Source organism: Aethina tumida, chromosome 4 (genome assembly GCF_024364675.1).
Source record: "Aethina tumida isolate Nest 87 chromosome 4, icAetTumi1.1, whole genome shotgun sequence".
In the NCBI taxonomy this organism is placed as follows: Eukaryota; Metazoa; Arthropoda; class Insecta; order Coleoptera; family Nitidulidae; genus Aethina; species Aethina tumida.
The window spans coordinates 29,692,209-29,717,007 of record NC_065438.1 but is presented as its reverse complement, the minus strand read 5'-3'; the positions used below and the strand labels follow the sequence as shown (position 1 = coordinate 29,717,007).

Here is a 24,799-nt window from a genome sequence, read left to right as displayed (position 1 = left end):
GGGGGGATTTAAAAATTTAAAAGTGGCGGCGATTACGATCGGTAAGGCAGATCGCGCCGCCCGAATTGTCAGTCTGCGATCGGGAGCAAAACAGCATCTGCCATTTTGCGAAGGTGTTTTTAATAAAGATCAAAGTCGGCGTGTCGTGATCGCAACGAACGGAACAGGGCCACGTCCGTTGTCCGGTCTTTTCAGCTGTTCAGATTTGCGCCGTGACCAGACCGGACAATTGCAAATGTTTAAATGGACGCATCGTCCATCATTACTCAGGTGTCGCGGGAAGACGAACAATTAAACAGTTATCCTCCCGAGAAAGGTAAAGGAAAACACGACAAACACACCGTCTCGATCCTTTTAATTTGTGTGTTGGTGGTTACTGTACAAGTCGTTCATTTGTTTGCGAAAAAATAACAGTGTTATTGTGATGATGAAAGGGGAAAGGTGTGCACGGTGCACAGTAGGCGTAGCAGCATAGTAGGTAAACAAGATGAACACAGAACGATGATGGGACCTTGAGATCGACCCTGGACGACGGATCGACGACTGCGACGTCGTCGACGACGACGACGACGACGACGATTGTCCAATCGCTCCGTTCATTCATTTGTTTTACTCCTGACCGTTTCCGTGACCTCTTTTCCGCCGATTTCCGTCTTTCCTCCCGATACGATCGTCATTTCGACTTTCACATTTTTAGCCAATTTCGAACTTCGTCGACTGTTGCCAGTTTGATTGTTTGTTTGTTTGTTAGTTTGTTGTTATCGTAATTGAAACGCAATAAACTTGAAATTATGCAAACAGATAAATAAACGATTTGAACAGGTGGAATTGTCCGTAACCAAATAAAAACTAATACTACTGTTTGTTTGTTTGTTTGTTTGTTTGTTAGTGTGGGCTTGAGAAAAGGGTGAACTTACCAATTGTGTTTTATTTATTTATCTAGTAACAATTAATAGACGAGAATAATGAAGGTTAATTGGTTTAATCGAAACAGGAACACTTCCTCCCATTGACAATGAGCTGTTACCGGATGGCGTCGCGACGGCACAGCCGAACCAATGCCCGTCGAAAAAATCCACGTCTCGAGGCTTCCTGCGTTCCCTGTTGTGCTGTCTCGGTCGGCGGAAGGGCAACAGAGACAGTAGGGGCGACGTGTGCACCGACGGCAAAGAGTACGTGGAGAACAGATGCAATTTCTTGTTGCCTCCGGCGAGGCACCAGGACATGCACAAGAAGTGCATGGTGATAGATCTGGACGAAACTTTGGTCCACAGCAGTTTCAAAGTAAGTGACTGATTGATTGGGAATTGGGAAGAGGAGACTTACCTACCCTCGTTTTGCAGCCGATCAGCAACGCGGACTTTGTCGTCCCAGTCGAGATCGACGGAACGGTGCATCAAGTGTACGTGTTGAAGCGACCGAACGTCGACGACTTCCTGAAACGGATGGGCGAACTGTACGAGTGCGTGCTGTTCACCGCCTCCCTCGCCAAATACGCGGATCCCGTGGCCGACTTGTTGGACCAGTGGGGCGTCTTCAGGGCGCGACTGTTCCGCGAGAGCTGCGTCTTCTATCGCGGCAACTACGTCAAGGACCTCAACAAACTGGGCAGGGACCTGCAAAAGATCGTCATCATCGACAACTCGCCCGCTTCCTACATTTTCCATCCGGACAACGCAGTACGTGTGTCACTCTCTTCTTTCCCTTGGACCTTTCGAAGCTGACCGACCGACCGACCGTTCGTTGTTGTTTCAGGTTCCCGTCGCGTCGTGGTTCGACGACATGGGCGATTCGGAGCTGCTCGATCTGATCCCGTTCTTCGAGAAGCTGAGCAAAGTGGACAACGTGTACACGGTGCTGTGCAACTCGAACCACCCGTACAACAGCGTGGCGGGAGGCATGCCGCCTCCGCCGCCGCCCCAACAACAGAACGGACCGACGAACGGCACGTAGCGGAGGCCCGCGCTCCGCCCCGTCATCGCACGCAAACTGCTCCGCGTCCTTCTGCTGCACGTCGCGTTGCCGGCGTTGGCGGCGATGTGGGGCGTCGGGGCGGCGCACTGTACATATTGTAGGTAACCACTGCGGATATATTATCTGTTATACATGTTGCATATTTCCATCGCAGGTTTTGTTTGCCGATTGTTTCCTGCGACACAAAAGTCGTCCTTTTCCTACAGACCATTCAGACCATCAATTTCAATATGACATATGCATATAATACATATTTTTATACTTAATGGGCCCAGTTGCGGCGAAACGGGCGACGCCTCCCACTTCCCACGGACCGTTGTACTTAATACGAAGGAAATGCAGAAATGGGACCGGCTGCGTCCGATCCGGTGCGACTCGTCCCCGGATAATTTTATTTAAAGTGTAAGATACATAAGTATTAATTATATTATATCTTAGTGTCTTGTGTACATAAACTGATACAACATACATACATAATTGATAAATGGAGAGAGATTTAGAGATAGGCCCGAGCATTTCAAACGTTTCCGTTGTCGTCTGTTCAGTGTCTCCATAAATCGTTCTTCATCGATTTCTCTACGAAATACTCAAGCATTTTTATTAGTTACTAATTAATTAATAGAAGACAAACTCGACATGTGCATTTCATTGGAAAGGAAGGAAGGAAAGAATGAAAGAAAGAAAGAAAACGTTGCTCCCAAATCTAGTGGAATCTCGAAAAACGCTCAATAATCCTGTCGCACATTTCCAGAAGAAATGAAAAAAAGAAAGAGAAGGGTCTAACCGACTATTGGAAAAATGTGTTCAGATCTGACCTTGTAAATAGAACATATCGTCGTCGTTTTAAACAACTAATTCTAAGTACTGATTCAAAGACTAAACTCTAAATGTGAATAAATTACGCGCACTACAATCACTTCTAAATTCGGTCGCTGCTCAAAAGGTTCATTTCCATATCCTGATTGATGGCGTGAAGTGATGCTTTCCTTGGGAACAAAGCTGTATGTTTGTTGTTCCGCTTTTTTTTAAATAACAGTGGCCTTAAATATCGATATATGACTTTTTCGAGCATTTAATTGTGAAGCATATACTGTAGAGAGAGAGAGAGACATTCAAAAGAACCACCAAATACATACTACCACATCACTTGTTGCTGCTACGTTGCGGAGCTGACATTATTCCTTTTATCATTTACAAAATGGACCGTTCATTCCATTCGTTGTTTTCCTTGTTTGTTTGTTTGTTTGTTTTTCAATTATGTATTTATTAGTATATAAATGTGATAGGGACATGCGAAAAAAGACTTGTGGAGTCTTACGGAGAAAAACACACACACACACACACACACACATGCATATACATAAATAGACACTACTACAAAAATGAGTTAGTCACTAGGATAATTTGAGTGTGGAAGGATTGTTGTAAACGTACCTAACAGAATGCGTTGTAGGTAGAAAAAACCATTTTGTTCTTGAAAAGAAGATAATGTCAATGTCGATTTTCTGTTTAGTACAAAGGAATGAATTTTACTTTAAAAGTTAATTGTTTTTATTGAACAGTGTATTTAAGTTTTAATGTAAAGTTGTGAGTTTTTAATTTATATTTTATTATTTCAGAACGTGTACAGTTTTATGTTGTTTAGTAATATATATTATTGTATTGTATTCTTATCGTTTAGTAAGATTTTAATTAATATATTATAGTAAATGTATAATTTGTGTATTGTGTGAAATTGATTTATACATGCAAGCAACTATATAAACGTAAGCAATATAGTTTTTTCGACGAAAGTGCACCTGATAACGTGATACGTACGTCAATTTTAAACCGGATTATTTATTCATTTTAGGAAATAAATAGACACTGGAACGGACCAACAACAAACGCATATACATCTACAACTGTACAAATAGATAATTATGTCACGTGCACTTTCTTCGACCCGCATATCTATCTATACCTTATATATATATATATTTTTTTATTAACATTATTTAAACATAAAAAAGATTATGATGATGATGATGATAATGATGATAATGATGGATAACTATTTTTTGTTGTTGTAGAGTATTTAATATAATTATTGTTTTTATTGATTTGATTGATTAATTACATGATTGACCACATTTTTAACGTACATTTCGATTTGTTCGAAATTGGTCGTACAAATCAAACGACGATACCCCGATATTGTAATTGTCTTGTGAATGTACAGCATCCATACATTACATATTTGCCTTGATTGATTGTAAATAAAAGCCTGTCATTTGTACCCAACAATAATGTCTTATATTTTATAATAAAAATCACGCCCTTTTTAACGACAACTGCTTTGTTTTATTATAGTCATTAATATTATATTATTACCTGTGCCTCATAAGACAGACGTCACATTTAAAAATGGAATGTAGTTTACATGTAAACAATACATTGTTTACATGTAAACAATAAATAAGTTCAAACGTACCACATCTAACCTCAAACATTCCTGAAAATGTCATGGAAATAGAAATCGGAGAAATTAAAAAGAATAACAATGCAAACAACACCAACATTCCCACGTTGGACGAAAATGTTTCGTATGATTTCTTCTTCCAAAACCACATGTATCCGAACATACCGTGCCTCATTAAAAATGTGACCACAGGCTGGGAGTCGGCCAATAAATGGACAATCAACGATCGGCCAAATTTCGACTATTTATCAAACCAATACGGCAACTTTCAAGTGACGATATACAAATGCAACGAAAAATATTTCAACTCACAGAAAACCTATCAAAGTACCTTTAAAAGTTACTTGGACAACTGGAACAAGTTGAAAACGCAAAATCAGCTTCATTATCTCAAGGATTGGCATCTGAAACGAGAACGTCCTCAAGATAATTTTTACGTTGTTCCAAAGTACTTTGCATCAGATTGGCTCAACGAATTCCTGGTGAACAACCAAGACGATGACTATAGATTTGTTTACATGGGTCCAAAAAATACATGGTGATCTTATTTAACAAATTATGTAATGATGAATATCAACGTGATCTATTTCAGGACCCCATTTCACTCTGATGTTTTCTCATCATTCAGTTGGTCTGTAAATGTTTGTGGCAAAAAGAAATGGTTGTTTTTCAAGCCGGGAGACGAGAACGCAATGAGAAATGAACTCAACAATCTGCCCTACGATGTGACGGCGACCGACTTTGCTGGTAAATGCATACAAATCGTTCAAAGTCAGGGGGACGCGGTATTCGTTCCCTCCTGTTGGTATCATCAGGTCTACAATTTGGAAGACACAATTTCAATTAACCACAATTGGATCAACGGTTGCAATGTTCAATTTATGTGGGAGGCACTGAATGAACATTTAAAGACAGTTGTCAGTGAGATTGACGATTGTAAAGAGATGTCTGATTTTGCAGAACATTGTCAATTAATGTTAAAAGCGTCATTTGGTATCAACTATTACAAGTTTTATGAAATGATTAGGTACATAGCATTTAGCAGACTTGATGCTTTAAATTCGAATGAAGACGTGATATTACATAATGGGTATTGTTTAGGTAAAAACCATTTGCAATTCGATTTAAAAGCGATAGAAAACGTTTTACGATCGTTTGCTTATTGTAATGAAGTGATGAATTTGAATTACTTCAAAACTGTGGATCCCCATCCACAAAAATTACTACTACAAATTGAACACGCTTATTAAGTAATAAGCCATGTAAATATTTTTTACCATAAATATATTTATTTTTCTCTCATATATATATATATATCAATATATGTATATACAAAACAGTCTTTTAATTGTCATCACAGCGTCTTAGATGACGTTATCCTCGTTAACGATTTTACCTTCTAAATCAGCGGTGTCGAACCTAATGTGAAAATTTACAATATACTCGGCATCCGTTCTTTGTACGGAAATTGCAAAAGGATCACTTGGGTGGAATGTAAAGGCAACTAATCTTCTATTCGGCTTTGTCGCTGTTCTCACTTGACCCGCATAAATTCGAAATCTTAAAAATCCGGAATCACGTGCATAAAACCTGATAGGGTGTTCACCTGAAGCTTTAGGCCTTTCCATGACTGAGACCAGCTTGTCATCGTAACTGAATAAGGCCAAATCTAAATATGGAGAACTGGTATAGGATTGGGCACTTATGGGTAACTGGGATAAAAGTCTTTTGGTCGCTTCCGTAGATCCACCAAACTTGGCGCTGACTATGGTTTGCTTGAACCTGAAAATTGTTGAATGAGTTGACCCATTCTCTCTCTCTCTCTCTCTCTCTCTCTACCAATCTACACTGTTAATGTATGTACGTACCTGTGATGGAGGAGTCTGGCATAGAGATTGTTGGATGGACTGCATGTGAACTGGGTCTCGTTGTATATACACGCGTTGCGGAAATAATCGCAAAAGTTTTCGAAACAGTCCAACAACTTTTTTGAAGTGTTTTCATATATGGCCAAAACTTTGCTCTCCTTCATGTTGTAGACAACAAAAAATTGAGGTTGGCTGTTCACATCCAATGTTTTAAGTGTGACCACATCTTCACTTGCATACTTAATGAAAAGATGATCTTCATCCAATAATTGCATTTTCCACAATTTCAAAGACAAAAAATTATCAAAATAATGATAGAATCTTCTCAGTTCAGTCGGATTGTTTGTCTCTTTGCTCAAGTGAGCAGCTCTTTTGTACAGAAATGTTAACACTCTGTGCTTTAAAGAACTTATATTGTGATCTTTAAAGGCTCTTTCGTTTGGATATACCAAATTGTAGCAGTACAAATCGTCTTCGTAACAGAATCTGCCTATTTTTCTCACATCTACAAACATTCCATCCAAAATTTGATAAATGTGTATCATTTGATGCTGAATGGAAAGAACAGCCAGGGTGTCTTTATACAAATACAAACCCTGATTGTGTGACAGAAAAATTTTGTCCACCTTAAACTGTCTTGTATCACAGAGCTTTCCTTGTTGTAAATCGATCAAGTGTAAGGTGTAGTCTTCCAAGGGAGACCTGAAACAAGACAATCAAAAAATAATGCCTGATTAAATAGACAAAGTTTGCTTGACTGACTGATACCTTTGACCGAATGTAACTGATTCATTGTTAGTGTATATCTCATAAAAATGAGGTCTGATTTCTTCAGGAATAAAGGAGGCAGAACCTATTATCACATATCTACTGTCGTCTGTAAATAAACTACATTCCCTGTTCAGCTGTTCGTTTCCTCTGGCCACATTCACTACATGCTTCATCTGAAAATAGAGTTTCAGTTAAAACGTTCCACACCAGAATGACTGAAGAAATGCAATACTTTAAAAAATCGTCCGAATATTTGGCTGTTAATTTCGAATTTTTTCTTTTCGTTATTCCTGTCGTTAAAGTTTTGCAAGAGATCGGCCGCGGCTGCGGGCCCTTGGTACACGTATATCTCGAGCGACATTTGGTCGCACGAGAACGCGATGAAATGTTTGCCATCCGGACTGAATTTCCTCAAGAAACACGGCGGTTTCTCAACATTTATCAGCGTATAATTCGGCACGATATTCTGGTGAAATTGTCTGGCCGAATGGTAATGCGTGCCCGGTTTCTTATACGAGAAGATTTGGCGGTGGTTTAGGCGCAGCACGATGTTCTGCGCCGGAATTTTCTTCGGTTTGTAAAACGTTTCCATTTTCCAGCATTTTCATTTACATTGACCGCGCTGTTGCTGCTCCATTTCTAGGTTATGGTCACCTGACTTGATTCACATCATCTTCTTCTCCGCGCCGGGGATAGGAAATGGACTAAACAGTGAGTGAAACAGTGACAGCTATATCCACATATAATTCCCTGTGAGGTGGTGGCGCTGTAGGTTGGGAATTTTACAATGAGGTCAATGTTTGAAAAATCATCGACGATTGGGAATTATTAGAATTTGTAAATTAACAATAAAATGTGATTTTGCATTTAATTATTTGCAACATGTTAACCCTTCTATAATGATACAACTGTTAAACAATTATACATTTAAGTAAGAAGAAAAGAGAAACTTTGTAAAAAGTATCACACACTACATTCGTTTTAAATAATAACAAAAATGAACTGACAACATTGAATTTATAGAACAGTATCAATAATACTCTATTTGTTATAGTACATACCAGTGCGTTTGGAACAATCTGAAAAATTATAATAAATTTAAATATATTTTGTTAACCTTTGACCCTAGTGTTATTCATTTATTAATTCACTGGAACAGTTAAAAAAATGGTAAAATGGCCTTAAAAGGTGTGAAAGTGATCGAATTCGCCGGATTGGCCCCTGCACCTTTTTGCGGTATGATCTTGGCAGATTTCGGTGCCGACGTGATTCGTGTTAACAAGGTACAACGTAATATCCGATGCTTAATAAATGTTTCTCATTTATTATTCTTCCAGATAAACGATCGTGGGACTTTGGACCGACTGGCCAACGGTAAAAAATCGATAGCGGTCAATTTGAAAGACACAAAAGGTGTGCAAATAATGAAAGAACTATGTAAAGAGTCGGATGTTTTGATCGAACCGTTTAGAGCCGGAGTGATGGAGAAAAACGGACTGGGGCCGGAAATTCTGTTACGGGACAATCCGAACTTAATTTATGCCCGTCTGACCGGATACGGACAAAAAGGATTGTACAAGAACAGCGCGGGACATGACATTAATTACGTGGGCTTGTCCGGTTTGTTGTCTTTGTTCGGGAGGAAGGATGAGAAGCCCACGTTCCCAGTGAACGTGGTTGCTGATTTCGGAGGCGGTGGTTTGATGTGTGCCTTAGGAATTTTGATGGCTTTGTTTGAGAGGAGCAGATCCGGAAGGGGACAGGTTGTCGACTGCAGCATGGTAGAAGGTACAGCCTATTTGGGAAGTTGGTTGTATCGGTCGCAGAATTTGCCCATTTGGGGGCAGCAAAGGGGAGAGAATGTGTTGGATTCCGGTGCACACTTTTACGACGTCTATCGGACTAAGGATGAGAAATTCGTGACGGTGGGCGCATTGGAAGAGCAATTTTACATGAAATTGTTACAAGGTTTGGGATTGAATGAAGACGATGCTCCGCAATTTGGGCAATTCGATGAAATGAAAAAGATTTTTGAGGAAAAATTTTTGCAGAAGACTCAAAAGGAATGGTGCGAAATATTCGACGGAATCGACGCATGTGTGGGCCCACTTTTAGATTTGAAAGATGCACCCAACCATCCGCACAACGTAGAATCGTTCGTCGACACCGAAGAGGGAAAGTTTCCCAAACCGGCTCCCGTTCTAAGTAGGACTCCGGCCGAATCGCAGTGTCTCAAGAAATCGCCTGATTGCGGAGAACACACCAGAGAAATCCTGGAAACTTTACTCGGATATGGAGCCGACGAAATTGATCAGTTAGAAGTACAAGGGATCGTTCAGAGTCGCAGCAAATCCAAATTGTGAACTGAAAGATTGATTACGGAAGAATTGGGCAATTAAGTTAACAATCATTTTTATTGATATTATATTAAAGTCATTAAACAAAAATAAAACATACGAACATAAACAACATGTTTTGATAAGGAAACAATAAGTAAACTAAACAAAAACAAAACGAGAAATCTTAAACATGACTATCTAATTGAATACCACTACGCTTTTGTAAGGATTACTTTTTAGTCTTACCTATTAGAAATACGAGGAGCTGCGTCGACGCCTTCAAATGTGCCCTCTCTTTGAATAGCATGGCCACACTTAAAAGCGTCGAATGTTAAATACTTGGATAAGAAGAGCTGCTATTAACTGTACACAATCGGAAAATTGTCCGAATTCGGAGATTGTGTTCGTTGCTCTCTAACAATAAATAACTTACTTTTTATTGCATGCGGTGAGACTGAGCATATTTTTCCCGCGTAAAAAAATACGTCAGATTCGAGAGAATATCAATATGTATATCACGATAATAATATCATACATGTAACTTGTAATGGTGTACATGCATAAATGTATAATATTTAGAAAAGATATTTTTTTAACAACAATAAATAAATAAATTATTCTAAAAATAGATTAGTAAAGTCAGTCACATTAACTATTATTTTTTTTCGCATTTTATAAAATGGTTATAAATAATTGCGTTCAACATCGTTTTTAAACTTTCAAACAACCATGGCTAAACTATGATAAATAGAAATGAAGAGAAGAGACAGAGAAATTCAATGGACGCATCGTACCAATCGATGAAGCGCAATTGGTAATGAAAATAAAGTAAAAACAGTCTACTTGAATGAAATTGAGATTGAGTAGTAATATCAGTTATGACGCAAGGTCAGAATTTAGCGTCGACGACGACGACGACGACGACGACGACGACGACGACGACGTCGACGACTGTGGCGATGGGACGCCTCGTCAGATCTCCAATTTGTCCGCTTCTTCTGCGCTCAGCACCGAACTGGGCTCGCCTGTGCGATTCGACAGATACTGCTTCGCGTCGAAACACTCCACCACCTGGAAACAACAACATCAACAGGAAAGAACAGGAATGTGCGATCGATCGATCGATTATCATGTTTTACCTTTCGGACCAGGTTGGGATATTCGTTGGCGATCCGTTCCCAATCTTGCGGTTGGGCCAAACAGAAGGGACTCATGGCGAGTTGCGCCAGAAACTCTATCGAATAGGCCAGCAACTTTTCGGCGCTCGCTCGACTGGACGGCGACGGCGGCGGCGGCGGCGTCGTTCTCCCTTTTATTATCTCCTCCAACGACAAGCGAGGCTTACGCAACACCGGCTTATCTACATTCAAATTAAAGTTTCTTTGTAGATTTGATGGGGTATTTTTAGTACGACGGTTCTCAGGGTGTTAATATGTATAAAATAACGTGTGCTTGTCGTTACTCAAACACTTTATTTCAAACAAACAAAGTCACATTGTATATAAATAAATAATTTATTAATTTCCAGCACCAGCGGTTTAAATGGTAAAACAACACATTACATGGTAATAGTACTCAACGAAACAAAAAACAAACCAAAATTTAAACTTTGAACGTGTCGCTTAAGTACTTTCGGATAGATAAATAGATAGATATACTTGTTTATTATGGTTTTTTACCTGGTGCGTCGTCGACATCGTTGTTGTTGTTGTTGTTGTTGTTGTTGTTCTGACCGTTGGCGACGACCGGTTGGGGCGACGGCAGTGATTCGGGCGGCGACAAGGGCGCCCCCTCGTCAACATCGTTCGCGACAATTGGCTGCGGAAGACTGTCGAAACTGTAAAACTGAGCCACGTCGTGGATCGGTTCGCCGGAAAAGTACTCTTCCAGGACCAATTTACTCGTCTGTCGCAAACAACAAATTGCCACGTGTGTGATTATTGTTTAAAGAGCGTTCGTTCAGGGTTACCATGACTAAATCGAGGTTGTTGCCTGTGATTTTGACGGAGCCGCTTCCGGTGGTGACGGTGTACTTGTATTCGCCGATGTTCGCGTCGTTGGTGCTCAAGCTGTGCATCAGGGCGCGCGACGCCCGTCCCGACGCCAAAGCCGACGCCGGCATCGTGGGACTCTCGTCGGACGCAGAGGAATTCACGCTGGAGCTGGAACCAGTGAGTGGACCTCCGACCACGCCTCCAACACCCATTCCGTGCTCGCGGACCGGGGAAGCGTTCCTTCTTATCGTGTCTTCGATCAGCTGCTTCGCATGACTGAAAACGACAAACGAGAGAGAGAGAGATTGAACGTGGCGTGGCCAGATCGAAGGTTAAACGATTTTAATTACTTTATGCTCTCCTCGTTGGCTCCGGTGATTTGCACGAGACGCTCCTTGGCTCCGGGATTCACTGCAACGCAAAACCAAATCAGACGGGACTGCGACTGCGACGACCGCCGTGCGTGGGTGCGATGTGCGACAAAAGCCATTCATAATTAAAACAAATTAAATCAAAAACGGAAATTAGTAAATTTGCACATTCAATCAGTAATTGTGTGTGCGCCTTGTTTTATTAATTAAATCTGAAAAGGTGGCGGAATGTGTTTGTTTGGTGACGATTTAGTAAAATTAATCATCATTAATATTATGTATTATGAACGTCCGTCTATAATTTCACAGTTTTCCAAGTGTGGCGCACAAATCATGCACAAGACATGAGACACACTCTGAAAAACTGCAACAAAAGCTAAATGATCCGTTAACAAAAAATCTTTTAGTAAAGGGATTAGCTGGACAGAAATAGTAGTGGCTCTGTGTGTGTGTGTGTGTGTATGTGTGTGAGAAGAGTAGAGAAGCACGCTAGAAACACGCTAGAACACAAACACCTCCAAGTTACGTTTTACCTCTCTGAAACGAGATAATCGTCTCGCTTAATTCCTCAATCATGTGCACTCGTCTGCCTTTGATACCCATCACTATAATTAACAAACACTTTTTACTTCTCAACATATCTCTTCCCTTCTTAATTTTCTATTGTTTTTTGTCGTCGATAACGTTAATGTTAAAATATATCATGATATCTTATTGGATTCCGACGAGACTTTTGAAAATCAGAACAAGTTGCCGAATGCAAGATTTACCTTTTCCGGAATCGGCATTTCGAATAACGACTTCGTCTTTACAATATTTTTTGCCTGGAATTCTGGTCGGTTTCGCAAACTTTCCCGAAGGCTTGATTATTTCACCTGGACCCAAAAGTGGCGGAGACGCTGACATGATCATCGAACTCATCGATTCATTCAAACTTGTCGCCGAATCCGACATGTCGATCTAAACAAGACACACATTTTTATGTTCTCTTTCGATATTACGACCGTTCATCACAAATGTGTGCGCCAAAAATTCGAAAAAGTGAGTAGTGAATCAACCAAATATCCTTGTTTACCTGAGAACATTGATTGATCTTCTTCCTGTAATAGAGATTCATTCCATCTGTGCCTTTCCATCCTTTGGCCCTCAACTCGATGAGTTCTAACAGATGCAATCTGGAAAGCATATCGACTCGCTGGTCGTCTTGGGCCTTGTCCCTGAATATTTTGAATGCATGATCCAATTGTTCCTTGTACAAGATCTCCAAATACGCCCCGTACACCTACAACAGAGAAAAGAGTCTTGTTGGAGGGTCGAGCAAAGTGAATGCGACCGTCTCATTACTTTCAAGTGTTGACACAAGTTGATGACACTGTCCTTGTAGGATATGCTGTTGTCAACAACGTTGGCCGCCAGAAGATGAGCAACCTGGTCCACAGCTTGCAGCACATTCTCAACTGCAACAAATCAGACACGGTCCTGTCACACGGAAAGTGTGCGCAATTGGAAATTCCATGGATTATTACCTGTAGTTAAAACTCCGTCTTGTCTTAATTTGTTGGCCAAAATCTGTGCTTGGCTGTGCGACTTGACCAACTCGTGCTTCTTGGGGTGCTTGAGACGGGACGACAGGCCCGACGACATTTTCGTTTTGCACAAGTCCTAAAACAACGAAACACAATCCAATTTCACGTTTCCAATTGGCCTGGCACAAAGAGAAAAAAGCGAACGACCGACTGAGTGACTCATGGTGAAAACTCGATGACGAACTGCTTTTTTTGCACCTCGAATCGCACCAACACTCCAATCGGATCTTCAACTGATTAATTATAGCGAAACGGTGACGTGCGAATCGAATTGATCGGAGAGCGTTTATTATTTTGGGTACCTTGTGTCGTTTCGATGTGTATTTATGAATTTCAGACGCAACAACTCGCACAGCTGCCGTGCTGCACGAAATCGCACGGCACCTCGGTGCAATGCGCACGCGCCTCAAAATAACCACGTGGGCGCCGAAATCACAGCCGTTCGAATTCCCAACATTTTATCTTCTTTCTTAACGTTGTTTGTCATTCCCTTACATATGACACTTATCAAATAACCATCAACGATGTTTACTTGGCACCTCATTCAATTGTGTCGTGCACCTCTCCCTTTTCAACGTCCATCCGAACTCATTGTTTACGCAAATAAATATTCCACATGATTATATCAAAATAAATAAACGCGTGACTGCCGAAGAGTATAAGATCCGGCAATGTCCTTGTATGCATTGATCATACAACAACAACAACAACAAACATTGTTTACATGTATCGTTTAGTATGATAGATGCTGTAGATTAAGCAGGACGTATTCTTGGTTGCAGATTTATTATTGAAGGTTTATTGGGTTTATATTTCGTCAAATTCACTTAAATTTAAAAAATAAATTTGCTTAAAATAATTTCCTACTCACAAAATAGAAAATTAAGAGAAAAACAATAAAATTTAAATAACGTGGGCTCGTTTAACAAATTATGGCATTAATTACGTATAGATTAATAAAATCTGATGTTAAAATTAAATATTCATTAAATAGAGGTTTACGATGTGCAACAATGGAGGGTATCAATAACCAGAGGGTTAATTTAAATTTGAACGCATGCGCAACGTTGAAATCTTATAAGCACTAAACCCAAATTAAATCGGAATGCTAGGAAATATTTACAGAATGTTTGACAAAATAATAAAACCCTCTGAAAATGTGGAAACGTATTCTACGCCGTTTTTCAAATTTACAGAGCGAGAGGAGTGACAAGAACAGAGAAAGATAATTTGACAATCAGCTGTGTTCCAAGAACAGTGGGCGTGGCCAAGTTTCGAGGGCGAAATGACGGAAACATGGAGTTGGGAATGAGCAACATTTCCAGCGTTCCCTGTTCCTGTGGTGGATAGAATTGAGCGAGTGGTTGGTGGAGTGCCGCGATGTCGAGCCTGTGGCTCTTGAACGAGACCGTTCGTCTCCGTACGGAAATCACGGAGACGATCGTTAAGATCACCAACATCAACAATCACCTGTACCTGCTCACCAACAACAACAATTTATATCACGGATTTGTGGAAACCGTCGACGATCGTTCTCACTTTCTAGATGTGGAACTGGTGGTCAAGGAGGAGTTCAAACCGGTGGACATTGATTGTTACAAAGATACTTTGTTCATAGTCAACAGGGATGGCACGGTGTTGAAATGCAGCGAAAATTTGGAAATACTCAACGAAATTGAACTGTTGGAAGAGTTTATGTGCAACCGAGGCCACAACGGCACGAAGTGTAAGATGAAAGTGAAAAAGATGGCTGTGGGTGAATATGGGAGGTTGTTCATCACAGATGCGGGTCATTTGTGGGCCTCCGGATTTATGCCGCAAATCGGTATCAATTGTGAGACGCCCAAACGGGTCAACTTCTTCATGGGAAGATTCATATACTCGGCGAATGTGGGAAACGATTTCGCAATTGCAATAGTCAGTAAACAGGTGAAAAGTGATGATGGCGAGAGTGATGAGGAGGAGGTGTTCCAATCCAACTGTCCCAAGTGTTTGTCATCAGCCTCACAGCTGACGTCACCCACCTCCCTCACTTCCACCATGTCCGATGTTTGTCTGTTGGGTGTTAAGGTTTTAGGCAGTTACGACATTGAAACAACGTCCACAAGTAGCAAGAACGACAGCAGCGTCGTCAGTTCAAACGAGAAGATTAACGATAATTGCGCCGAGAATTGTTCAGATATCAAAACTGAAAAGAACATAATATTTAGGTGAGTCGTTTGTTTTATTTTTACGTACATAATTTGTGATTGATTGATTGTTGTTTAGAAACACGGAAGCTGCGAAGGAATTTCTCACCAGACAAATATCCAGAATGTCTTCGGCCGGTGAAGAATATCTGGTGGAGTGCACCGAAAAACCGACGCGAATTATCAAGGAAAACATGACGAACGTGGCAAGTTTCGTTTACGAAGGTGTGAAAACGGTCGGCGACAAAGTCGTAACGCTCTCCCGTCACGTCAGCGGCAGTTCGGACTGCAACAGCATCATCGAGAACAACAACGAGGACGATTCGAAACTGGACAAGACCACGTCGAAGGACGAACTGTTGCTGTCCGTCAGTCAGTGCACGTCCGAAAAGGATCTGTCCGAGCACGAGGTGCACGACCGCATCAACATGATCGTGAAGGCCGGATCGAACGTGTTGAACTGCGAGGTGTGGACTTGGGGCAACATCGTGCACGGCCAGCTAGGTGAGACTCTCCGTCAACTTCTTCCACTGATCTGATCTTATTGTCTTTGTAAATTGTTTTTCTTTTAATTTCACGACTGCAGATTTAAGTGATCGAATTTGCGATTGCGACGACAATTTCCCATTCATGCCCTCAGACAATTCAGACAGTGTCAATCCCATACTTCAATTCTTTAATAAAATCATCGGGACTAATAACGAATACAAACTCCCGTCACCAACAGGTATTTTCGTTTTTGTGATTTTCCATTAATGTTTTTTGTCTTGCATCAGTTAGAGATTTTGTTCAGTTTTCCCTGCCGCTGTTTTTACACTTGTTACACTGGCTTTTTTCCCTCTTTTCCCTTTTTTCTTTTTCGTTCTTTGATTTTGTTTGACATGATATATACATTAATTTCCTAAAAGTTGTAACAACACGATTTCTAGGAGATTATTACTTTTATCTTCAACTGGGTTGGGTTTTCCAATTTCCATTTTGATACTAGATTAATGGCGTGTCAAGAACATCTTATTTGTTTTCGAGTTAGCATTTTAGTTAGGAGCTGTGGAAAAGTGACACAAAAAAATGAATAACAAGATCTTTCCGTTTTTCAGGCATCGGCGACATAATAAAAAGAGAGCGACCGATGATAATAACGAAATTGTCGAACGTGGGCGTGAAAAAAGCGTCGGTGCAAAGTTACCACGCCGCCGTTTTGACGTTGGACGGTCGAGCTTTTATCTGGGGCCAAAACGACTACAACCAAGTGACGTTGGACAACAACTTCGATCAGAGTTCGCCCAAGTTGTACGCATGCAAAAACGATGAACGCGTCAAAGACGTGGTTTGCGGTGAGCATTTCACCGTCCTACTCACCACCAACTCGGACGAAGCGCTGTACTTGGGCAAAGGTGCGAGCAAATTGGCCGAGCTGAAGCTCCGTTCGTCCGACAACGATTCGAAACGACGTGCTGCGTTCACCAATTTGATTGCGAGTAAACAGTACGTGCTGCTGAACGAAGGACGACGTGACGATCAAGTGGCGATGAATTTCTTAAAGGACGAGCAAAGGATGCTCGAGGAAATGATCGCCGTTCACATGAACGTCATAAAACCGTTGCAGAAGAAGAACACGACCGCTGCGAACGCCGGTTTGCTTGAGGCGTTGTGCAGAACGTACAGTGATTTGCTCTACTTTTGGGCGGCCAACGTTCAGTCTCTGATCGAATACGCCGACGGTCTCATCTCGATTAACGACGTCGTCTTGTTCAAGTACAACGACGAACATCTGACTGTTTACAAAAGTTACATAAACACGATCCACAACATAATTAGTGTGAACGCCTTCCAAAACATATCGAAGCTGGTGGAGATTTCTGCCAGTTTGTACAAACTGAGGCCGGACACTTTCAGCAAGAAGGATAAGAATAACGAAGAAGCCATTTCTTTCTATCTCGTGTCTCCTCTGACTCGAATCGCGCACTACAAAGAGATTATTCAACATTTTTGCGGCGAAAACGAACCGAAAAAGGAAACATTCAACAAGTGGAACGAGTTCATAGAGTTTTACGAAAACAGTAAGAAACAGGCGGAGGTGACCAGAGATTTTTGGTTGAACGGCGGCAGACAAGTCGAATTTCTCAAGGTATCGTATTCCGCGTCGAATTCAGAACAGTTTCCTACATATCTTTCCCGTTTCTAGACTCCGGAACGACGTTTGCTGAAAGAGAGCCACAAGGATCCGATCAACTTGCTGAACGCCAGTCGTTTCTCGTCGCACTGGTTCGTCCTGTTCAACGACCTGTTCGTGCATTTGAACGGCTCCACGTCGTACCTTTTCAGCCTTCCGATGATTTGGATCGAACCCCAACAGCAAGACGAGCAACAGACCCAATACCATCAAATCTGTCTAAAAATGCCCGAGGACTGTCTCAGTCTTGTGACCACGGAACCCGAATCTAAAATCGAATGGTTCCACGCTCTGCAAACGGCGGTGAAACAATCGCTGAATCGCGGAGGCGACGCGCTGCAACCGCCCCTGGTGCGGCACGGCACCCATATTTTCACGAAAGCGGGTTTTTTCAAAGACGCCAAATACACCGGAAGATGGCACAATGCCAAAATGCATGGACACGGCGTCGTCGAATGGCCCGACGGCAGAGCGTACACCGGACAGTTCAGCAACAATCAACTGCACGGTTACGGTGAAATGACCGTTCCCAACGTGGGTAGGTGACCGAATCGTTAACCAGAATGACCAACAATCAAATAACCCTATGGTGATTGTTTTAGGTGATTACGAGGGCCAATGGAAAGACAACCAGAAAAACGGATTGGGAGTGATGCGATATGCGAACGACGACGTCTACCGCGGCCACTTTAAAGACGGCGTGCCACACGGCCACGGTTTCCTACGCAAGGGCAACTTCATGGCGAGTCGTGCCTCCTTTTATATCGGTGACTGGGCTGCCGGCTTGAAATGTGGATACGGCGTGATGGACGACATCGCTCAGGGCGACAAGTACATCGGCATGTGGGCCGACGACAGGAAACAGGGCCAGGGTGTGGTCGTCACCGCGGACGGAGTCTATTACGAGGGCAACTTTCATCAGGACGTGTTGACCGGACACGGAATCATGATTCTGGATGATCAGACGCACTACGAAGGCGAGTTCAGGGGCATCGGAGTCTTGAATGGACGAGGCACGCTCACGTTGCCGTCCGGCCACGTGGTGGAGGGCAGCATGAGTGGTTGCTGGGCTGACGGCGTCAAAATTAACGGCACCTTGAGTCGCGGTCAGGGTCACAAGATTCCCAAGTCGTTCGAAACTCTCTGTACTCCGGTACATTTGAAGTGGAAGGCGCTCTTCAAGCATTGCCACCACGTTTTGGGTATACAAGAACAAGACAGCAGGAACGATGCGAAGGAAACTCAGAAGATTTGGCAAAACGTGGCCGTTTATTTGTCAAATGCGACCTACTTGAAACGGAAGAAGAACGAACAAAAGTTCCGCAACGGTCTGAATCACGTGGACATCATTCCCTCTTACGGTATGGACAAACTGGATGTGGACAATTATAACGAAGTGAAAAATTACTTGCTCAAAGTACGCACATCGCACGAATCGTTGTGTTAGACATTGAATTGTTTTCGTTGTAGGCGTTCGAAAGTCCGTATCATCCGTTAGGATCGTTGCTCAACGATCTGTCCGAAGCGTACACCACGACCTACGGAGGCAGAGCGCATCCGCTTCTGCTCAAACACGCAATTACCGAACTGATATTCATCACCAAAAGACTGTACGAAATCGTCCGTTCTTTGTTTCCCGGTTTGCCCGCTTACGGCAAAGACCTTTTGATCACCGACGACAGCGGCAGGTGGGTGCAAACAACAATCCATCGTCGTGGACGTTATTAATAATAAAATGTGCTTTCTGTTTCTCATTCCAGTGATTACGTTGTCAATTACCAATCCCTCCTCTACCCGATTATTTTGCCGAAAGTCCATCATCCATTGTTCACACTGTTCACACTGAACAATGAGGAACAGGAACGACAATACAAACGTACGCTGATCGAATGGAACAAGCAAACGGACTACACACTGATGGCGTTCCTCTCCGTCGATCAGAAATTCCTAAAGACTGAAGATTCGTATCCTCCCCATTCGCCGTTGAAGAATCACGTCTTCGCCGAAGCAATAGAGACGTTGCAACAGATCAAATCGACTTTCTCGCCCACCGACAAACTGCTCGTGATTATTCAAACGGTGGAAAAGATGAAACCGGTGGCCCAAGATATTTTAGGTAAAAGTTACATTTGGAACATGGACGATTTGTTTCCGTTGTTCCTGTACGTTGTCGTCAGAGCTAGGATTCCCGATTTGGGATCGGAATTGGATTTCGTAGAGAACTTTATGGATCCCAGTTTGGAGAGCGGAGAATTGGGAATCATGTTCATCACCCTCAAGGTGAGCATTGATCGTTTATGACCGATGGATTATTGTTAATCAATTTCTCTGCTTGTTTTCTCCCACTTTTTAGGCTTGTTACCAGCAAATACTCAAAGAGAAATCTTCCATAATTTAACGGACCCGTCGTCGTCAATACAAATATTATTATATATACATATATCTAAAGCTGTTGTAATTATACATATATTTTTATTTCTGTTATGGAAACAATACTACGTGAACGTTATGTGATAAACGAACAAAATGGAATTATTTTTATAGTTTACGTTATTTACATAGAATTTTTAAAAACATATCAAGCAGCATCTGTAAATATACACCCGCCGATCAGACGACCAGATTCAACAAGGTAGACATCAATTAAATCTCTCCCTAATTGTACCGTTCGTTTGTTTGTTACTTTACCAAAAAGTAGAATCCAGTGTACCCAGTGCGAGTCAAAAAGATTAATTTACTAGTCAGATAACAAACAAGGGATTTAATTAGATTGTTTGTTTGTCGTCTAGATATTTTTTGTTGTACCTGATTTATCGAGTCAGTCATTAGTGACAATCGTCAGAAATAAAATTCTGTGCAATAAAAATGACGTTGTTCCTTATTTCGCCCCATCCTAAAAATAGAAACAAACAACGAAACGTATGTATGTATAAAACATTCGACAAAATCATTTTATTAGCCTTACATACGATCAAACAAAAATAATATTATAATTACAATGTGGTATCATAAATTTCACCAATAACAAAATGAACTATATAATTATTAATAATAAAATATATATATATATATATCTACATATGTGGGATGTGGAGGCGGCGTTCATTTCCTGTTGGAGGGCAGCAACAACTGTGTAATGGCCATGGCGTCCGGGAAGAGCGAGTGGTAATTGAGCAGAGGCACATACGCCGCCGTGATGACTCTCCCCGCAAACCATCTTCCGTGAAGGGAATTCACCGAAGCCACGGCCGTCGCGATCGACGGACATTTGACGTATACGTTACCTTGCGATCCCTTATCCACGTACACGTGCAACACTCCCCCGTGTTTATTGCACTCTTCTATTACGTCATCCCTGATCTCCACGTCCCAGTTCGTATTCGCCTCCCTATAAAAAGGACCACCATGTCGTCATGCCTCGAGCCCAAACCGTTACTAATAAATAATACTCACGTTGCGGGATCGAACATGTTGCTCAACATGAAACACTGCGTGGCGATAGGCGGCGTCGAGTTAGTTTGTACCTGGGAAACGACGGGTTGTCCGGTCGCGATGCTGAGCGCCGTCGCGGCAGCCTGCGGTACTTGCATGCCGGCGCCTTCGGCCAACTTGAACATCAGTTGCAACCTGCCCGTCGCCCCCAAATCTATTCCCGACCTGTCCAATTCGTCCGAGTCCAACAGACTCGGACCCTGCGTCTGCAAATCGATGCGTTCCGTTACGTTTCCCACTTTCATCGGACGTCCCGCCAACTCAAATCCGTTCAGCTGTTCCAAAGCCTTCTTGGCATCGTCACAATTGTGATACTGCAACGCAAAGATTAACAGTTGATAACTAATTGATTGTTGACGGCGATTAACTCACAGTGATGAATCCGTATCCTTTGGATCGTCCGGTTTCGGGGTCCATGATCAGCTGAATGTTGTCGATTTTGCCGAACGGCTCGAAGATGCCCCTCAACATGTCTTCGGTGATGTTGAAGTGCAGAGACCCGACGTACAACCGCATAGGTCCGGTCATGCCTTTGGGCATCAGATTGGGCATGGAGTTGCCCATCCGATTCTTCTCGGCTTGCGTGTGCTGCACAATTATCGGGACGCCCAACAGCTTCTGCCCCGACAATCCCAACGCCAGCGCCACACTTTCCGGATCCTTGAACTCGATATAGGCGATGCCCTTGAATCTTCTGGTCTTGTTGCACACGATCATCCGCACATCCCTGACTTTACCCACGGAACTGAAGAACTCCTCCAGATCTCGCGCTCGTATCCTTTGCGACAGTTGCATGCAAAAGACGGTTCTCGCGTCTCTGTCTTCGGGACTGAGCTCTTCGGGCGGCGAACCGGAGCGCAGATGGAGGGGCGATCTGACCCCGCCGACTGCGCCCAGTCCGCCTCGTTTGCCGCCGAACGGTCGCGGCGAGGGGGAACGTCTGTTGCGGGAGCGGGATCGTCGGTGTCTGTCTTTGCTGCCCGAGCGACGGTCGAAGCGGCGACGCCCGGGACTGCGCGAACCGCCTCGTCTGTTGTCACGAGAACGGGACCTGAAACACGACCACAAACGGTTGATTGTTAAACGGGTCGGCCTCTCTGCCTGTTCATCACGTGTCTGCGTGTGATGTGAGTGTGTTTGGAGGTATATTGTTTTATTGAAGAAATAACTTACTAACTTATTATTTATTACTAAAATTGTTATTTTAATCTGTAACGAAGAGAAAGGAAGTAATTAATATCGACCGGTCGAGAGAGGTTCCATTACACAGGTTTACAAACGAATTCATCTATTTTTAATGCCACTTTCATTGTAAACGGGTGTAACAGGAAAGAAAAGGAGAATGTTTCGAAAGCGGGACAAGGAAGGGGAACGTTGCGTAATTTAGCACACCTTCTGTCACGGGAACGATCCCTGGAGCGACGACCACCGCCGCCTCTGGACCGCGATCGTCTGCGATCTCTCGATCTCTTCCTCTCTCGCGATCTGCTTCTCTTTCGGTCGCGGTCGCCTCTGTCTCTGCTTCTCTTCCTGTCCCGCGATTTGCTTCTGCTCCCGTGGCGCCCTCTGCTGCGACTCCTCCTTTTGCTGAAATTGAACAGAGACAGACAACGTGGTGAGTGGCTGAAGACGATCGCATCGGTCGGATCGGTACACTTACTCGGACGATCTGTGTTTGCCGCCGGAATCTCCGTTCTCTCTCGATTTGCCATTGACCTCGTCCTATGAACAGCAACAAAGTTGAAGAGGACCGCGCAGAAGCCCAAAACAGATTGCATTAATTAATGTGTTCTACGATTCAATAACTTACCGATTTTCATTTTCATTTTTATCAATACAACAGAATGTTGACGCTTCCACCGTCAAATCACAATTTGTTGGCGAAATGACGATGAAACACGTGCGTTGATCAAAAACATCTCACTGCTCTCTCTCTCTCTCTTTCTCTCTCTGTCTCTGTTCGAACGATTCATTTAACGGTAAGGAAACAACAATATGTTTGATCTAAAAGTGCGGTGAGCGTGAGATGCTTTGTGGCATCATAGTAAACAACCAAAATGTGATCGGACAAAGAGTCGACAGTCGACGATGTCGTTTCGGAGGGACACATGTTTTTGTTTGTTTGTTTGTTTGTGAATTGCTGAAACAACGAGAGCCGTCTAGCCGGAACGCCGGAACTAGACTTACCGTCGTGTGCGGGACTTAACACAAACTGACTCGACGGCTAAACACTTGATCCCCATCATATTATGTCTGCAAAAAATACACCCAATAAGGCCATGACTTTCATAGGTTCTTTTTTATTGTTTCTTTTTGCTTTTATGTTTTACCTTTGTTACTCAACACGACGCAACAGTCGCAAATATCTCTCGCCAGTTTCGTCTCCTCTCGATTCGGTGACAACCACAACATTGTTTAACAAATCGTTCGGACGAAGGACGGATGAAACCGGCGGAGATTTCCGTACTTGTTGCTCGTTTGTTTACTCAAACTTTTACTGAATATTGATTGACTCAACTTGAAACATAATAACTGAATCCTCATTGTTTTCAAAAACACGCCAACAGACCAATTGTGGGTGTGTGGATTGGTCGGAGGACAAGAAGAGCGAGCGGAGGGGTTGTTGATGGTTTTCACATTGTGGATGTCCCATACTCACACAGTACAGCGGCCCTATGGCGAGAAAGCACCGGATCAGCCAACCATACACAATAACAACAATAATACACTCTGTACTTATCGCATACATACAGACATATATGTACATATCGGCAGGCAGGACACCGCCACGCCTCCTCCTCCGTCGCTCGCTCGAAGGACGGACGACGAGGCGTGTGCGGACATGCTACCTCCCGACGATATCAAGGACGCACTAGCGGCATCCTGCTAGTAGTAGTAGTAGTAGTAGTAAATTATTAAACTTAAACTAAGGTGTTTCTGTACCTGAATTGCATTTGTGAAGGAGCCGTTAGCCCGAAATATACCTCATAACTCTAAAATATAAAATTAGGTTGTGATGTAAAAGAGTCGTAACAACAATACAGTACAATATACATTATTACAATAGAGATCAGTTAAAACGTCGGGTGAGAGAACGTATTCGAGTGAACGACGACGACGACGACGGCGGCGAGCGTAAACAAATAATTACTGGCCATTATTATCGGAGCAGTCGCCATTCGCGAATACGCACGCACACTCGCGAACACCACGCCAAGTGGGAATGGACACATACAGAATGCTAATCAAAGGAATACTAAGTGAATCACTGAAACCACAAGTGGACGGGCACTTACGTCTTTTTTGTAGGGGGCTTCCAACATCGCCTCGACGTCAAGATCTTCTGCCATTTTGATGCGTCCGCTGCTGCAACAGACAACACCCAACACTCGATTAATCCAAGTCCAAACAAATCTCGTCGACGACTTCTCACGTACAATGTGTTTTAATTCGACACTCGAACGATATTAATTAAATGTATTTAGCGCCAAAGCAAACTCTGCCAAAACGATATCGATTCTCTATCAAAATATGGCTGACAGCCTCACTTTTACCAACCGTAAAATATTGTTTTAGCTGAG

General features: G+C 42.6%; 7 protein-coding genes and 1 long non-coding RNA gene across 13 annotated transcripts; 4 read left to right on the top strand and 4 right to left on the bottom strand.

The window, feature by feature from the left end:
• The first annotated feature begins 91 nt into the window (after positions 1-91).
• LOC109606867 (carboxy-terminal domain RNA polymerase II polypeptide A small phosphatase 1) lies at positions 92-4,307 on the top strand. 2 transcript variants are annotated; one of them, XR_007547926.1, is made up of 5 exons: positions 92-316; positions 995-1,284; positions 1,344-1,679; positions 1,756-2,071; positions 2,129-4,307. XR_007547926.1 is itself a non-coding variant. In XM_049967020.1 (4 exons), exons 1-4 carry the CDS (start codon positions 244-246, stop codon positions 1,951-1,953), a joined length of 897 nt encoding a protein of 298 aa, XP_049822977.1. In that variant the 5' UTR covers positions 92-243; the 3' UTR covers positions 1,954-4,307. The 2 variants fall into 2 exon arrangements, 1 of the variants encoding a protein (XP_049822977.1); XM_049967020.1 differs by having other exon boundaries at positions 1,756-4,307.
• Positions 4,308-4,452: 145 nt separating this feature from the next.
• On the top strand, positions 4,453-5,745 carry LOC109604876 (2-oxoglutarate and iron-dependent oxygenase JMJD4 homolog). The gene is made up of 2 exons (XM_020021422.2): positions 4,453-4,973; positions 5,028-5,745. The coding sequence occupies exons 1-2, from the start codon at positions 4,480-4,482 to the stop codon at positions 5,683-5,685; spliced, it is 1,152 nt and encodes a 383-aa protein (XP_019876981.2). The 5' UTR covers positions 4,453-4,479; the 3' UTR covers positions 5,686-5,745.
• A 51-nt stretch (positions 5,746-5,796) lies between these two features.
• On the bottom strand, positions 5,797-7,790 carry LOC109606868 (DET1 homolog). Its single transcript, XM_020023400.2, has 4 exons — positions 7,307-7,790; positions 7,072-7,247; positions 6,304-7,005; positions 5,797-6,217 (listed from the first exon to the last, which is right to left on the bottom strand). Exons 1-4 carry the CDS (start codon positions 7,664-7,666, stop codon positions 5,800-5,802), a joined length of 1,656 nt encoding a protein of 551 aa, XP_019878959.1. The 5' UTR covers positions 7,667-7,790; the 3' UTR covers positions 5,797-5,799.
• A 371-nt stretch (positions 7,791-8,161) lies between these two features.
• Positions 8,162-10,225, top strand: LOC109604877 (alpha-methylacyl-CoA racemase). The gene is made up of 2 exons (XM_020021423.2): positions 8,162-8,357; positions 8,412-10,225. Exons 1-2 carry the CDS (start codon positions 8,250-8,252, stop codon positions 9,435-9,437), a joined length of 1,134 nt encoding a protein of 377 aa, XP_019876982.2. The 5' UTR covers positions 8,162-8,249; the 3' UTR covers positions 9,438-10,225.
• Positions 9,470-13,821, bottom strand: LOC109604878 (eukaryotic translation initiation factor 4E-binding protein Mextli). Of its 3 annotated transcripts, none has more exons than XM_020021424.2 (11): positions 13,667-13,821; positions 13,305-13,440; positions 13,123-13,235; positions 12,854-13,060; positions 12,549-12,738; positions 12,312-12,383; positions 11,758-11,818; positions 11,383-11,683; positions 11,093-11,318; positions 10,553-10,773; positions 9,470-10,484 (listed from the first exon to the last, which is right to left on the bottom strand). In XM_020021424.2, the coding sequence occupies exons 2-11, from the start codon at positions 13,420-13,422 to the stop codon at positions 10,386-10,388; spliced, it is 1,608 nt and encodes a 535-aa protein (XP_019876983.2). In that variant the 5' UTR covers positions 13,423-13,440; positions 13,667-13,821; the 3' UTR covers positions 9,470-10,385. The 3 variants fall into 3 exon arrangements, with proteins under 3 accessions (XP_019876983.2, XP_049822974.1, XP_049822975.1); XM_049967017.1 differs by lacking the exon at positions 13,667-13,821 and adding an exon at positions 13,516-13,660; XM_049967018.1 differs by lacking the exons at positions 12,312-12,383; positions 13,667-13,821 and adding an exon at positions 13,516-13,660.
• An 816-nt stretch (positions 13,822-14,637) lies between these two features.
• On the top strand, positions 14,638-20,592 carry LOC109604890 (alsin). Of its 2 annotated transcripts, XM_020021438.2 has the most exons (9): positions 14,638-15,574; positions 15,633-16,057; positions 16,140-16,280; positions 16,651-17,681; positions 17,739-18,264; positions 18,329-19,143; positions 19,197-19,414; positions 19,487-20,006; positions 20,080-20,592. In XM_020021438.2, the coding sequence occupies exons 1-9, from the start codon at positions 14,745-14,747 to the stop codon at positions 20,122-20,124; spliced, it is 4,551 nt and encodes a 1,516-aa protein (XP_019876997.2). In that variant the 5' UTR covers positions 14,638-14,744; the 3' UTR covers positions 20,125-20,592. The 2 variants fall into 2 exon arrangements, with proteins under 2 accessions (XP_019876997.2, XP_049822972.1); XM_049967015.1 differs by lacking the exon at positions 16,140-16,280 and having other exon boundaries at positions 14,639-15,574.
• A 53-nt stretch (positions 20,593-20,645) lies between these two features.
• Positions 20,646-24,784, bottom strand: LOC109604884 (RNA-binding protein 39). 2 transcript variants are annotated; one of them, XM_020021430.2, is made up of 7 exons: positions 24,656-24,784; positions 24,515-24,584; positions 22,879-22,940; positions 22,611-22,805; positions 21,591-22,269; positions 21,180-21,532; positions 20,646-21,114 (listed from the first exon to the last, which is right to left on the bottom strand). In XM_020021430.2, exons 2-7 carry the CDS (start codon positions 24,566-24,568, stop codon positions 20,829-20,831), a joined length of 1,629 nt encoding a protein of 542 aa, XP_019876989.1. In that variant the 5' UTR covers positions 24,569-24,584; positions 24,656-24,784; the 3' UTR covers positions 20,646-20,828. The 2 variants fall into 2 exon arrangements, with proteins under 2 accessions (XP_019876989.1, XP_019876990.1); XM_020021431.2 differs by having other exon boundaries at positions 24,515-24,581; positions 24,656-24,754.
• On the bottom strand, positions 23,731-24,508 carry LOC126265444 (uncharacterized). The gene is made up of 2 exons (XR_007547927.1): positions 24,162-24,508; positions 23,731-23,891 (listed from the first exon to the last, which is right to left on the bottom strand). It is a non-coding gene; the product is annotated as an uncharacterized LOC126265444 (long non-coding RNA).
• Positions 24,785-24,799: the final 15 nt, after the last annotated feature.

What these genes read in the sequence shown, in the direction of transcription:
- LOC109606868 (XM_020023400.2), bottom strand. Translation starts at nt 7,666, where the DNA reads ATGGAAACGTTTTACAAACCGAAGAAAATTCCGGCGCAGAACATCGTG. An exon ending in TCAGTTACATTCGGTCAAAG is followed by an intron (nt 7,006 to 7,071) that starts GTATCAGTCAGT and finishes GTCTTGTTTCAG; the next exon opens with GTCTCCCTTGGAAGACTACA. An exon ending in GCCAGACTCCTCCATCACAG is followed by an intron (nt 6,218 to 6,303) that starts GTACGTACATAC and finishes AACAATTTTCAG; the next exon opens with GTTCAAGCAAACCATAGTCA.
- LOC109604890 (XM_020021438.2), top strand. Translation starts at nt 14,745, where the DNA reads ATGTCGAGCCTGTGGCTCTTGAACGAGACCGTTCGTCTCCGTACGGAA. An exon ending in TGAAAAATTACTTGCTCAAA is followed by an intron (nt 19,144 to 19,196) that starts GTACGCACATCG and finishes TTTTCGTTGTAG; the next exon opens with GCGTTCGAAAGTCCGTATCA. An exon ending in TCATGTTCATCACCCTCAAG is followed by an intron (nt 20,007 to 20,079) that starts GTGAGCATTGAT and finishes CCCACTTTTTAG; the next exon opens with GCTTGTTACCAGCAAATACT.
- LOC109606867 (XM_049967020.1), top strand. Translation starts at nt 244, where the DNA reads ATGGACGCATCGTCCATCATTACTCAGGTGTCGCGGGAAGACGAACAA. An exon ending in TGGTCCACAGCAGTTTCAAA is followed by an intron (nt 1,285 to 1,343) that starts GTAAGTGACTGA and finishes CTCGTTTTGCAG; the next exon opens with CCGATCAGCAACGCGGACTT. An exon ending in TTTTCCATCCGGACAACGCA is followed by an intron (nt 1,680 to 1,755) that starts GTACGTGTGTCA and finishes TTGTTGTTTCAG; the next exon opens with GTTCCCGTCGCGTCGTGGTT.
- LOC109604878 (XM_049967017.1), bottom strand. An exon ending in GCCAACGAGGAGAGCATAAA is followed by an intron (nt 11,684 to 11,757) that starts GTAATTAAAATC and finishes TGTCGTTTTCAG; the next exon opens with TCATGCGAAGCAGCTGATCG. An exon ending in ACAACCTCGATTTAGTCATG is followed by an intron (nt 11,319 to 11,382) that starts GTAACCCTGAAC and finishes TGTTTGCGACAG; the next exon opens with ACGAGTAAATTGGTCCTGGA.
- LOC109604876 (XM_020021422.2), top strand. Translation starts at nt 4,480, where the DNA reads ATGGAAATAGAAATCGGAGAAATTAAAAAGAATAACAATGCAAACAAC. An exon ending in ATGGGTCCAAAAAATACATG is followed by an intron (nt 4,974 to 5,027) that starts GTGATCTTATTT and finishes GATCTATTTCAG; the next exon opens with GACCCCATTTCACTCTGATG.
- LOC109604884 (XM_020021430.2), bottom strand. Translation starts at nt 24,568, where the DNA reads ATGGCAGAAGATCTTGACGTCGAGGCGATGTTGGAAGCCCCCTACAAA. An exon ending in AAGCCCCCTACAAAAAAGAC is followed by an intron (nt 22,941 to 24,514) that starts GTAAGTGCCCGT and finishes TGCTGTTCATAG; the next exon opens with GACGAGGTCAATGGCAAATC. An exon ending in GGCAAACACAGATCGTCCGA is followed by an intron (nt 22,806 to 22,878) that starts GTAAGTGTACCG and finishes GTTCAATTTCAG; the next exon opens with CAAAAGGAGGAGTCGCAGCA.
- LOC109604877 (XM_020021423.2), top strand. Translation starts at nt 8,250, where the DNA reads ATGGCCTTAAAAGGTGTGAAAGTGATCGAATTCGCCGGATTGGCCCCT. An exon ending in ACGTGATTCGTGTTAACAAG is followed by an intron (nt 8,358 to 8,411) that starts GTACAACGTAAT and finishes TTATTCTTCCAG; the next exon opens with ATAAACGATCGTGGGACTTT.